At 57.3% G+C, this 13,271-nt stretch overlaps 2 protein-coding genes across 2 annotated transcripts; both read left to right on the top strand.

The window, feature by feature from the left end:
* Positions 1–817: 817 nt before the first annotated feature.
* INS49_001951 (uncharacterized protein) lies at positions 818–2,354 on the top strand (the record flags this gene model as incomplete). Its single annotated transcript, XM_043162770.1, has 5 exons — positions 818–1,059; positions 1,130–1,304; positions 1,371–1,545; positions 1,648–2,002; positions 2,231–2,354. 5 exons carry the CDS (start codon positions 818–820, stop codon positions 2,352–2,354), a joined length of 1,071 nt encoding a protein of 356 aa, XP_043031276.1.
* Positions 2,355–7,173: 4,819 nt separating this feature from the next.
* INS49_001950 (uncharacterized protein) lies at positions 7,174–10,288 on the top strand (the record flags this gene model as incomplete). The annotated part of the gene is made up of 2 exons (XM_043162769.1): positions 7,174–9,613; positions 9,924–10,288. The coding sequence occupies 2 exons, from the start codon at positions 7,174–7,176 to the stop codon at positions 10,286–10,288; spliced, it is 2,805 nt and encodes a 934-aa protein (XP_043031275.1).
* Positions 10,289–13,271: the final 2,983 nt, after the last annotated feature.

Below are 13,271 nucleotides of genomic sequence, written 5' to 3'. Positions count from 1 at the left end.
CATACCCAACTTAGGTATATAGGTATTAGGTCTGTAAATTAGGCATAGCTGTTGGCTGTGGGTGTTGGGTACTTGAATGCTCATATGCTTTATTAGTGCTAGTCATATACTGGGTGTACACCTCGTTTTTGCAGGTGCTAATCTCGGTACTCTTAGATGTGTTGCTGGTGAAAGGAAGCCACGGTTGCACTTCGTGTTGCAATCATCATGATACACACACGTCTAGACTGAGCAGGGAAGACATCGTCAACTTTCGAAGACAGTGCGCACGGGACGATAGGTTGGCTGTTCTTAGACTATACTGTTGGACAAAAAAGAATCCATGAAGCCGGCCCGTGAATACGTTGGTGACATGCCTGCTATGCTTCAGCACCTGCGAGCGATCCTCGTGGCCGGGAAGTGAGAAGCAGCTATTGATGCGGCAGCCGTCGCAAGATTGCGCCACAGCCAAAGAGGTTCTCGCCTAATCGGGGGTGGGGGTCGAACGTGTAAGACTATTGGCCACAAGGGCTGAACTCTAGCCGCTTGGGGCATCTAGTTGTGACCATCTGATAAGCCCCACCTGCCCTTGAGTGTCTCAGAGCTTCCCTCGGGTCATTCCTCCATCCCACGACGCATGGAGCTCACCTGCCTTTCCTCTTGACTCGCCGCTCGGCTTCTTGTGGCCCTGTGATCCATACCATCTCTCCCTCGACTATTGTGCTCTTTCTCATTGCGAACAGACTTCTTCTGAAAGCAGGACAGTGTCTCTGGCCAAACTCGTTGCACCTGTATTGTGACCCTCGTCTACGTCTAGCCTCTCTCCTGACACGCGACAATGGGCGCTTATCAGTCCAAGCCAACGGCGGCCGAGAGGGCCATTATTGACCGTCTCCGAACGCTTGACATCGAGAAGAAGCAGGCCGCCAACGACGATGGGTACGTCGAGGTCGACGACTTCGAGTCGTCCGGCTCACTCAACGAGAAGACCCTCAGTGCCCTGAGGCGGCCTCCCACCACTCTCGACGTCTCGCAGCTCGAGAACTGGCAGACCAAATTGCTGGAGGACCCTAAGAACAGGTACCAGACTCACAAGCTTCCAACTCATGCTCAGAAGGATGAACCAACTCACATTAAACGCGTACCACAGGCTCGCCCTCTCAGCCCTCTCCGCAGCCAACCCGCGCGATGTCCTGACATCCCGTGCGGCCAAGATTTCCTACCAGCAAGTCTACAACATCAGGATCCCCTTCGAGGGCGCCCCTATCACAAATCAGCGGTCCTCAGGCAGGTGCTGGCTCTTCGCCGCGACCAACGTCTTCCGCGTGGCTCTGATGCAAAGGTACAACCTGGAGTCGTTCGTGCTCTCGCAGTCGTGGCTCTTCTTCTAGGACAAGCTTGAGAAGGCGAACTACTTCTTAGAGCAGATTATCGACACTGCGGGTGAGGAGCTCGACTCGCGGCTCGTGCAGACACTGGTCCACGCCCCGCTGTCCGACGGCGGCCAGTGGGACACGGTCTATAATCTCGTCGCGAAGTATGGCCTCGTGCCCCAGGTGCTGTACCGTTAGTATAACCCTTCTCATCCTATGGTTCCCCGACCGCTGTGCTTTTGGAAGTTCCAAAATGTATCACTTTAGGACCCGTAGCAGGTGGTTAACAACATAGCAGCCGATTCCTTCAACGCTATGTCGTCCAGTATCATCAACTCTATTATCTTTACCAAGCTCCGCGAGGACGCACTCATCTTGCGCAACCTGCTCAAGTCCCCCTCCGCTACGTCCTCCAGCGTTGCGGCCGCGAAGGCAAAGATGGTCAAGGAGATCCACACGATCTTGACCCTGACCCTCAGCCCGCCCCCGGCAGCCACTGAGGAGTTCACGTGGCAGTATGTCGACAAGAGTGGCAAGGCCAAGGAGGTCACGACCACCCCGATCGACTTTGCCGCCGATATCTGGTCCTCCGAATACCGCGTCACGTCGTCCGTCATCGCCGGGCTCGATCAGCCTGGTACACGATCCACGTAACCCTCCCCTAAGCCTGCGATGGTCCTGACGGCTGTACACGTTGACGAACGAACGGGCAAAACGTGCGTTGGAGGGTGCAGAGTAGCTGGGGAACGGCGAGTGGCGAGGAGGGACGGTTTGTGATGAGTGACCGATGGTAAGTTCAACCTCCCCCACCCCCCTACCCGGGGTGTTTTTCCCGTTGAGATAATCTCAAGCATGGTGGCTGACCTCATGGTGCACAGGATGGATGAGTTCGTCTATCAAGCAGTGGTAGACCCGAAATTTCTCAGCAAGGACGTGCGCAATGTTCTTAACAAGGAGCCCATCGTGCTACCTCTGTGGGACCCCATGGGAGCTCTGGCTTAGGGGTTTGGCAACAGGGACGCGCAGCAACGTTGCTTGGGCAGTAGACTTAGTGTCCTCGGGCCACAGAAGGACCAGTTTCCAGAAATGCAAAGGCTTGTGTTACATGACGGACTGATCATTTCCAGAGGCTGACCAGGGCGTTCGTGCCTTGTAGACCCGCAATCTTTGAATTTCCGCAAGCCCGAGGGGCTGTGTCGCGATATTGGGGAGGGTGTCATCGCGTCTGCGTCTGCAGAGGACGCACAGCAGAAGTATGTGCCAGGGTTTAGTACTAATACTGTCATTTCTGAAAGAACTTTGGCCTTGTGGCGTTGGGGAAACGCAGACAAGGCGAAGCGCGGGAAGCGTCGACGCAGTTATGCTCGGTCTGGCGGTGATACTGAGCCTAGAAGAGTCTTGGAATGCAAACGATAGGTCGGGCTTATGCCTGCAGCCCAACACCCGGACATTACATCGCAATGACTCGTCATGCATAGATCGTGATCTCTTGGGAGTCCTCGACGGGAACTGATGGGTTTTGCCGCACGGCGGCGCTCTTCGTCGCCGCTGGGGGGTGACAACGGAAAACAACATTTCTTTGTCGCAACCCCGATGTGTGGGCGAGCGAGTACTTCGAACTTCACAAGTGCAATGTTGTTTATTGGCGTCTACCTCTCAGCTGGTGGCGGCCGCTGCCGTGCATGGGTTTGGGGTCGCAAGTTCGCAGTGGTGGCGAGGAGTTGCTGGAAGGGTGAGCATTGAAATGTTCTGCAGACCGCTCTTTGCTTCGCCCCCAAATGCAAGAACACATGTGCTACTACAGGGCCTATCACGTCCCTCAAATGTTGAATAAGACGACACGCCTGTACAAAGGTTCCTGCTCGAGTCTTGGGAGGCTCTCGGTTTGGAGGGACCTCCGCGTTCCATTGGGTGGGAGCCGATAGGATGGCCATGGAGATTTAGAGCCGCATGTGAAGCCATTAGGAGGCTACTGTACGCTTTGTCATCTGTAATACCATCGCATGCGAGGCTCCTTCGTTGACGACTCGTATCGGGCGCAAGTGCAGATTCACGGGATGGTCCAGCAAGCAAGCCACAGTGTTGTGCAGGCGACTGGTGCACTCTGGCACTAAGCTGATCCGTTGCCATGCCGAAACCGTCATTTAACTCGAACAAAGGAACCTTGGCAGCTCACAGTAGTACGAGAAAGTGAAGGGAGGGCATCGTTGACCAACAACAATACGTATGACGGTTTGTCGCTGGCTCTGGGCCCGGGACGATCCCTCTTGCCTGCGGTAGATGAGTGCCATGTGGCCAGGCAGATCGAAGCCCCCAAGGCAGACCAGGGGATGGTAGGGGAAGGTTTGGCGCCTGGTCAGTCGCATGGGGGCCTGGCCCTGGATGTTTCCTTGAAGAGGTTCCGCCCGCCGAGGATGAGCCCAAGTTGTTGGAGCTGGACAGGGCTGCAGAACTCTCCCGGGAGGCGGCCATTCCCTGCCTGCAGCTGACGATGCACAGGGACGTTGGGTGGGCCTGCAATCAACTGTCCTGGCTTGTCGAATCGCGCCGAGGCCTGCAGAATAAGCACAGGTTGACAGCATCTCATCTGTTGGCGTGTTTCGCTTGCCCTCCACAGGGTCTCGTCCCAAGGCGCGTGTCTGTTTCGGCTTGGGAGCACCTTACCCTGCTGCGAGAGAGACACTTGGGCGCTTGGGAACTAACAAGGTCGATCTTGGCAGCTATCTATGTCTTCTTCCACGGGCAGCGACAGTGTTGCTGTCAGTCTTGGTGAGTACCGGCCTGCACCGCAGCAGGGTGGTTGAGGAGACCAGTACTGCCGTACCACAAGTCGCGGCAGCGCCAGCGCCAGAGGCGGCGATGCTCGGCCCCTGGCTTGGCCGCTTACTAGCTATCTGGGTAAGCTGCAATGTGACTTCCAAGGATTCAAGTGGCCTGGGTCTGCGTTTTGGGGAGAAATGCCAGGGGCCACAGGGTGGTGACACGGGCGCCTGGAGCGGCTGAGTTGCCCCCCCTTTCAAGAGCCTGGGTTGGTAAATGGTCCATCAACGATGAATCCAGCATCTGCCGTGGTCGGGAGAGAACCCGTGAGAATCTGGAGAGGAGTGCCCAAAACATGGGCTGGATTGGGCCGGCCTGGGCCGGCCTGGAAAAAGGAGGAGAGAGAGAGAAAAAATCTAGCGAGCTAAAGAAGCATGAAAAGGGTCCTGTGCCTGGCTTAGCGTGGTGAGCTTGGGCGTGGGCATGCCAGCCCAATCCGGAAGATTAAGTAAATTGACTACACAATGCCCGATGGGTTGGGTGCCTGAAGTGCCTGACGCCTGGGCAGTCGAAGAAGTGGGCTGAGTGGCAGGTATTGTGGACAGCCCAAGTGGGAACTGTCGGAGAATTCCCACGGAAATCGACAGAACCACCACAGCATACGCAGTGCCCTGCATAGCATGATGTTGCCGAGAAACACGAGATGATGGCGCTCAGGGCGCAGAGGCGTAAACCAGCAGGCTGGCCAGGAGCTCGGCTCGGAGCTCAACTCGAAGTGACTGACCGTATCTGTCGTGTCATAGCTCGAGGCAACAGATAGTCCGGCCTGGCCTCTCCTGTCCCGGTTGTCGCAAGGCGTGTGCTACGCGGCAGGGTCCGTTGGCGTCAGCAGGAGAGCAGCGGGACAGGAGAGGTGCTATACGCGTGTGTTCTGTTCTATGTGGGCACTGCGCATCACTTGTGGGGGAGTGGCCGTCGATCACTGGAGATCCTGAGGGACGTGTTCGTTCTGTCACCCATCTGAGCACTGAGCGGTGGGGAGAACCGCAGTGACATTGCACATCGGCGCTCGCTTACGAAAAAGCGTGCAGAGGTGGGAACGGGAGACGAGAGCTCGAAACGGAGCAAAAGAGACGGGATCGAGGTCCCTGGTCGCTCGGCCAGCTCGGCGCCGTGGGGTTGGTGCGTGCCCATTTCGAACGCCTCGATGGTGATTTGGGCTGATCCCATTGGTAAACACCCGGGTCCATGATCGGATTCCAAGGCAAGTGAGTACACGCGAGCAGTGAGCATCAACGTCATTCCTGCCGGTGATGTCAGTCGGACTACGGGGCCTCGCAGCACTGGACCGCTGCAGCTGAACGGACCCTGGGTGGGCCCTGCCCTGCGAAACGGGCAGGGGTTGGGGTATTCTGGTACCTACCGAAGCCACGGCCTGTGGGAGGTTAGAGGTTGGAGGTGGGAAGGAAGGTGGGAGGAGGAAGGCGCGGCGGGTGTGGAATGGAGTGAGATGAGTGGTGGAAGCAAAAGAGTGTCTTCCTTTGCCTCTGCCTCATTGGGTGTTCATACTACATCTACAGTAGTGCAGGTAGGATACTGCCCCCAGGTGGGTGCTAGCAATCGCCTCTGCTCGCTGCCCTGCCCTCTGACTGATCAATGCGTGCGGGCCACCCACCCACCCACACATGGAGTTCTACGAATGCAGTGTATCCTACTTCTCCCCACTTCTATGCGATGCCCAATTCAGACACGACGGACGATGGGGCGAGGTGAGAAAAGCAAGCAACCTTGACCTTGACCTTGCTCATGCCCATGCCCATCCATGCCCGCCCTGAGCGAGCTGTATGCACTGCACTGCAGCACACAGAAGCGAGGCCAGAGAATTAAGCCTGCATTTCCATAAGCCAACCTTGGAAATCATATTTTCCTCCGTCCTCCTCCTCCTCCTCCTCCTCCTCCCCCTCCCCCCTCCCCCAATACCACCACCGCCGCCGTCGCTACCTCCAGCACACATACTGATAATTGCTACGGTCTACTGCTGGCGCCTCCAACATTCCTCACCACCTTATTGTTGTTGCCTTGGCCTTCGTCTTTGAGAGACCCGAACCCACGAGCCGGCCGTGCTCTGTGCCCTGCACTCTGCACTCTGCTATCCTGCAATCCTGCGGCCTGCCGTCCAGGCTTGATTGTTATCTGCGGCCTGCCGTCCCGAGGAAACCCCCCCCCCCCCTTCGTCCTCTCGCTCCGCCGACCAAGTCCCCAGGCACCTGGGACCCCGCGACCAGATAACGGCCACTACGAGTCACAAGGTCTCGTCGAAAATCCAACCGCACACCGCTTACTCCTCACTGCTTCCTCTAGCCCCAACGTTGGCTAATTACCCAGGATCGAGCTCCCCAGTGGTCGGGTGCCTCCATTCTCCAGCCGGACAAGCCAACGCCACACTGCTCACCCCCTCCCTCCGTTAGGGGCCGCTAGGCGACCAGGCTCTCTCCCTCTCGCCCTCTCGCACACAGACCCCGCCGGACCACAACGTCGCATAAGGCTGTCCCCCCAACGGCCGACCGCTCCAACGCTTTCCCCTTCGTGCCCGTCCTCCACGGACCCGGCTGTGCTTGGACTTGCAACCCAGTCCCTCTGAGACTCGCCTACCAACCTTCGGCTTCTAGAGCCTTGAGGGCCCCTCCGGCGCTTTCCTCCGTAAAACCTGCACTCCACAGATGTATGCAGCGGCCCAGGCTCCGGTATGGATGTGAAGCTAATCGTCTGACAGGAATGTGTTGCTGCGAAGCTGACACCCAGCTGCTTCAGCCATCTTCTAGTCGCCCCCCATTCCTCCCCACTCTATCCCGTCTCACGCCGCTCACAAGACGGATACCCGAGCCTGATACTGGCTGCCCTTCCAACCATCCTCCCGCGGTAGGGAGAAGGACTACCTACACATCCCTGTGATTGACTTCCATACACGTCGACGAGGCAGCGACCTCGTGATACCCACAGAAACGAGAGACAGAGATTGAATCCGGATTCGAGCGCCTTTCCTCCGACTCCGTGGCCAAAGATGGGCGACCGCTATCGCTACAACTCCGGCAGGAGATCACCAACCTTCAACCCCGCGCGGATGTCCATGCCTACGATGAGTAGTGGCTACAGCTCCTTCTATGGCGGCGACATACACGTCATGCCCTCCTCCAGATACGAGTCCACAACTCCCCAGCAGTCCCACCACCACCACCACCGTCATGGTTCTAACGACTGGCGAGGTCCCAACATTCCTGTCACCACCACCACATACACCGTCAGGAAGGACCCAGTTACCAGAAGTTCCAGCATCAGGGAAAACAGCCGCACCCGGAGCTCGACGATGGATGCCACCACCAAGAGACCGCCCATCATTGTCACCACGCGGCAGAGCAAAGAGCCTTCGGTCTCGCACAGCACAGTCAGCCATCACCCTGCGAGCCCTGCACCAGATAGAGGCCGTGACGCCTACCGGTCCAGTGACGAAGACCAATATTACACCCAACCCGCTTCCTCCATGCGCTCGAGGAGCCACACGCGACCCTATCATGCTTCTGGCTCAATCAGCTCTACCTTGGACAACGAGGAGTTTCTGCGGTTGAGGCAGCGAACAAACGATGATAGGCTCGCTCCCTCTCGCAACGGGCATCGCCGCGAAAGGCCATCATCCATTTACGCAGACCCTCCCCGACTCAGTACAAAGACAGTGGACCTCGGCGACACTGGCTACGAGTATACTAACCCCAGTGACTTGGCACGTTACGACCTGGACAATGACAAGGTGCACACACGGCGTCGTCGAGATAGCTTCGATCGAAACACGTACTACCGTCCGTCCGTCAACGTGGGCACGGATGCTAGCCGTCCGTACGAAGGCCGGGTCAGAGCCCCACCGCCGTCTCGGGCCCTAGACAGTTACAACAGGAGAATAGCTGAGGACACCACGGCGGGCATCTACGATCGGCCCTCCGTCAGGATGCCTGCGCCTCCTGTGATTCCCGTCCCTGCGCCCGACCGTAGGTCCAGCCAGCTGGAAATACCACCTAGCCCTGTCGAGCGAGCCGATCGAATCGAACGACGCCCCTCACGCACTGGTCACCGGCCAGTGTCCCTGTATCAAGACGGCCCAACACGAGTATCTCAGCCAGACGACTTGTATCGGACACGCGACGATAATTACGCATCCCGAGATCACCGCGACAGAGACTATCCACGTGATGATGGCGTGGGCAACCGTGGATTCGGCGTCCGGGTCGATGGCGACAAGAAAGACGACCGCATCAGGGACAGAGAGCGCGAGGAATTTGCCCCAGCTCGTGAACGCCGTACGGAGCAGCGCCGTGATGCTCGCGTGGATGACTGGGAGCGTGAGCCCAAGCGTCGGTCAGATGACGACCTCACTCGGCGTGAGACCCGCAAGTACGGTCGTGATCAAGCTCGCAAGGAGGATGATCATCGTGCCGTCGACAGGAAGATTGGCAAGGACGATTACGTCCGCGGCGAAGACGACCGAAATAGGGACAGGGAGAGAGAGAGGGAGAGGGACAAGGACAAGGACAAAGATAAGGACAAGGATAAGGACAAGATCCGTGAAAAAGTCGCGACCGGCCTCAGCATAGCAGCTGGCGCGCTTGGTCTTGGAGCCATGACCCACAAGGGCAAAGACGAGGAGGACAAGGAAAGATCGCCGAAGAGACGCGCTGACGACGAGGTCCGCAAGGATGAAGCTGAGGAACGGCAGAAGCCCGCAAGGAAGGAGCCGGACGAGCGACCTGTGCTGCGTGACGAGACTGAAGAGAGGCCCAGGAGGGAACGAGAAGTCGACGATGCCGACGACAAGGAGCGTAACAGGCGCGAGACTGAGGCAAGACTGTCTGGGGAGCCAACCATGAGCGGTGCCCGTGATGGAAGCTCTTCAGACGAGAGCAAGCCCAGGCGGCGGCGGCGGCCGTCCTCCGCCTTCAGGCCAAACGATACTGCCGGCCTGATGGCGTTGAAGGAGCAACTTAAGGCCAAGGAAGAGTCCGACAAAGAAAATGAGAAAGCCGCGAGTGAGGAGCCCTCTCCTGACCGGCATTCTCAGCCATCGCCGTCCAAAAGGGGAGCAGACTCCAGCGACGATGCCAGAGGCCGCGAAACAGCAGCCGGCGGCGATGACAGACAAGTAAGAGTCGTATCACCGCCGAGGGACAAGGACGACAAGAAGCCCATCAAGGGAATCCTCAAGCAGCCCAAGGTTCAGTTTCCAGAAGAACCAAACCCTGTCCGTGAAGGGGTAGCGCCTCACAAGGATGACAAGTCGAAGACCAATGTGCCGCCCGGGGCGCGCTGGACCAAGATCAGCCGCAAATTGGTGAACCCCGACGCTCTGACCATCGGCAAGGAAAGGTTCGAGGTTCGCGATGACTTCGTCATTGTCCTCCGTGTCTTGAATAAGGAAGAGATTGAGGCCTACACGGCCGCCACTGCGCAGTTGAGAGGTGGGTTGCTTCCTTTCCATTTTCTGTCTTGAATCGTTCCGCTTCCTCGTCCGTCGCCGTGCCGCCCACACCGTGACCTCGCCGATCCCGTCCGTCCAGTCCGCCTGTCCATCGTCCATCGCCCACCATCCCACGTCCCAGCCCTGCGTTCCCAGTGACTCGTGCCCGTGCCTTGTGCCTGTGCTCGTCGTCTCCTTTGTTCTTCCGAACATCACGTCTCCTTTGATCTTTACATCTCGGCTTCGTTCTCCCACTCTGCAGTTGTAGAGAGGGCTTTTCAGAAGATGGAAAAGGCTGACAACCCACACAGAGATGAAACGACAAGAATTCGACAGGGAGCAAGAGCGGGACAGAGATGATGACCGCGACGACGACGATGACGATGATAGACGGAGACCGCATAGATCGCACCGCCGAGACCCACGCGATGAAGAGGAGGATGAGAAGAAACGACGCGAGGAGAAGGCCCAACGCGAACGTGAGAAAGAACGAGAGCGCGAGCGTGATGCTCGATCAAAACGACACCGAAATGAAGAGGACGAAGAGCCACGCAGACTCGAGTACTACGCTGACGACAACGATCGCGGTGGTCTGCCGCACCGGTCGCACCGTCACCGGGAGCGGGAGCGGGAACGGGAACGGGAGAAGGTGCCGGTCAGTGTGAGGCCCGAATGAGCGTTTTGAGCGCCTTGAAGCTCCAGCCTGTTTATGAGTAATGAGAGGCTCCCATGACTATTCATGACATTCTGGTCATATTCTATCAAATTACAGTTCTTTTATGAGCGACTTACTTTCTAGCATCGAGGGAAAAGAATAAGGCAAAATATGGAATGGGCAACTAGATACCACGAGACAACAAAGTATATACACATGTACTGGAACGAGGAGCCTCAGGCGAGGCTGCACAATTGGAAAATGAAAATTTACTGGCATGTAACGACCGTGGCTCGACGCCTTCTGGAAAATAGAGCTGTCTCACCATGTGTGACTCGAATAAACGGCTGGCCGCCTTGCGGACAGTCCTGGCCCATGATTGTTCTGAGGAAGTTGAGGTTCAGGCCTTTTACCGGACTACACAATTACAAACATCTGTTTAAAAGAATGAGCCTGGTAGTGGCGGTTTTGAAGAACCGGAAGTGTAGACATTGGACAGACGTACGAATACATCAGTGCCACGGAAGTGTTTCCTGCTCCATGACTACGAAAGGCTTGGTTCGTTTCTTTCTCCCAGACAGTACATGACCGCGAGTGATCTTCCGTATTCAGGGGAAGCAAGAGAGACCAGACCATCCATAAAGCAGTGACAGATTCGACGGATGTGAGGACTGAACCCAGGCACGTCGTCGACAGCCGGCAGCTCTGATCCCACAACAGACACATCACGGCTGTTCAGACTCATCACGCGCCACGCAGTCCCTCACCGGCTTGCTCCCACAGCAGCACGGAAGGTTTACCCTTGACGGGCGCCAGCCACTCCCGTCTTGGGCGAGACACGTCTGGCTGGGTGTTCTCTTTTTCTTTTTTCCTCATGGAACAAGGCCGGCAGCTGTTGATTACGCGTGTCTCACCGTGGTTATGTGCCAGCATGGGTGGATGTCTGGTCCGGCTTGTATCCAAGAGAGACAGTCCAGCAGAAAGTACCGTGCACCTGAAGCCCCGACTGCAGGCCCCAAAGACGAAGTTCTCCTCATCACATGGCATCTGCAATCACGAGTACTGTGAAGTGTGGCTTATTATCACGTGTTGGCTAGGGGCCACGACAGGAGGTTTCAATATTCTCATACTCCCTCGTATGCAGCTTGCTCGCCTCGCAGCACCTGCAAGGAACGGCGGTCGCATGCCGTCACTGCCCTCTGGTTAGCCAGCCAGCCACCCCCCCCCCTTTGTTCCCGGGCGCTCGGTTGACTGATGTCAAGCAAGATTGAAACACCCTGACACGCCTGTCGTGTTCGTGAGCAATCACGACGTGGTTTCTGATTCCATAAACGTGCCAGCCAACAGGAAGCGAGCGGAGACAGCGTGGGCCTGCGGCGCAGACAACGAGGGGCGGTCTGCCCCATATGGGAAGGAAACCCATACCGAGATCCTTCCGGAACATATCTGAAGATGGCTTGTATTCCTGGCTGCCACATAGGAGAATTTGGGTGGGAGGGGGAGGAGGGCGGTGAACTGACCGACCCTCCAGAAACGGGAGACAGTTCTCTTGGGGGTTGTCTCAGACGACGTATGCAGGTCAACCGCCACTCCCCCGTTTTCCTCCACTGCCTCCGACGGACGTCACTGAGACAGCTTCTGTAGAACCGGAACCCGCCAGCGTGCATGTAGTCCAGATCCTGCTGCCGCCTGATCCAGAGTGTCGGGAATAGGATGGAAATGATGGCCCCCGTCACTGATCAAGGGCCAAGGAGCGGTGCGCGACCCAGAACAAAAAAGAATATCATGTCCAGGAGGCGCACGTGTCTGTTTACTGTAGAGGGGACGACAGACTGCCTGAAGACGATGGGGAGAGAACACCTCAGCTTACTCTGCTGACCATGGCTCATATCCCATTTCGGAAATCGCATCGTGCCATACTATGCCAGGTGAGACGAGCCGATGATATCACCCACTCATCTCCGGCGCCGTTTGTCGCTGTTGGGTGGGCGCTTGGAGCAACAACGGCCACGGGCCCGCGGGAAGGCGCATGCAGGCTGATGCCGCGCTGAAGGTATGCACTCTCGCGTCCTCTATGGCATCCCGGCGTGATCAGCTGAGAAGGGGGGGGGGGTTGTGTGGCCCCACGGATCATATCGAGGGCGGTCCGATGTTCCCGCGGCAAATCTGAGCGCTCACGTCGCCCAGGGGAGGGCTCGAATGTAGCGTCCCGGGGCGTCATGATGCGTGATGTGATTTGATGCGCGTTGTGGGAAATCACCACAATCTGCGTGGTTCCGCTGGTCGTTCTTGTTTTCGTTCGTTGACAAATGGGAGAGGAGGGCCAACCTGACGTTCGCTTCCTGTTCTCTTTCTCAGGACATCCAAGACACAGCGTCATCAAACGTGCGAATGTCCCGCCGCCGGGTGTGTCTTGTGCGCCCTCGTACCGATGGCACCTCTTGATCGCAGAGATTTGCTATCGTGTGGTTCTTTTGACATTCCTCGCGGAGCAGAGACGAACGGCATCGAGGCTGTCGCCACATGACAGGTTCGTGCAACTGACTGCCACAGCCTACATCTTTCCGCGTTGGCTCCTCAAGCAGGCCATGCTCCTATAGACTGCGAGCTCGTCATATTGAACGTACACCGGCGTCTCACATGCCAGTGTTGCCCATCCTCCACAGCAAATTGCATTTCCCATCCTTTGACTGCCCGTTAGTGAAAAGCGTATGCTGTGTAAACGGAACCGGTGTAGGCAGGTACATCCAGATTATCTCCCTAGCAACAGCTTCCTCGTCCTATTCAAAAGATCTCAGTTCCCGACTCTGCTATTGCTCGACTATCAACCACGGCGACGACGATATATGGAATGGCACGACATGTCGTTCAGTCGTCGTCGTTGGAACCCGCGTGCGTACCAGGGTGTCCCGGGGCCACAGTCCCCCTGGGCGTTTGCGTCTAGATAGCATGTCCTGCCGGGGGGGGGTTGAAGGGGGTGGCAGGGAGAGGAAGCAGGGTCGCG

Source organism: Diaporthe citri, assembly GCF_014595645.1.
Source record: "Diaporthe citri strain NFHF-8-4 chromosome Unknown scaffold_1, whole genome shotgun sequence".
NCBI classification, from domain to species: Eukaryota; Fungi; Ascomycota; class Sordariomycetes; order Diaporthales; family Diaporthaceae; genus Diaporthe; species Diaporthe citri.
This window is presented reverse-complemented; position numbering and strand designations above follow the sequence as displayed.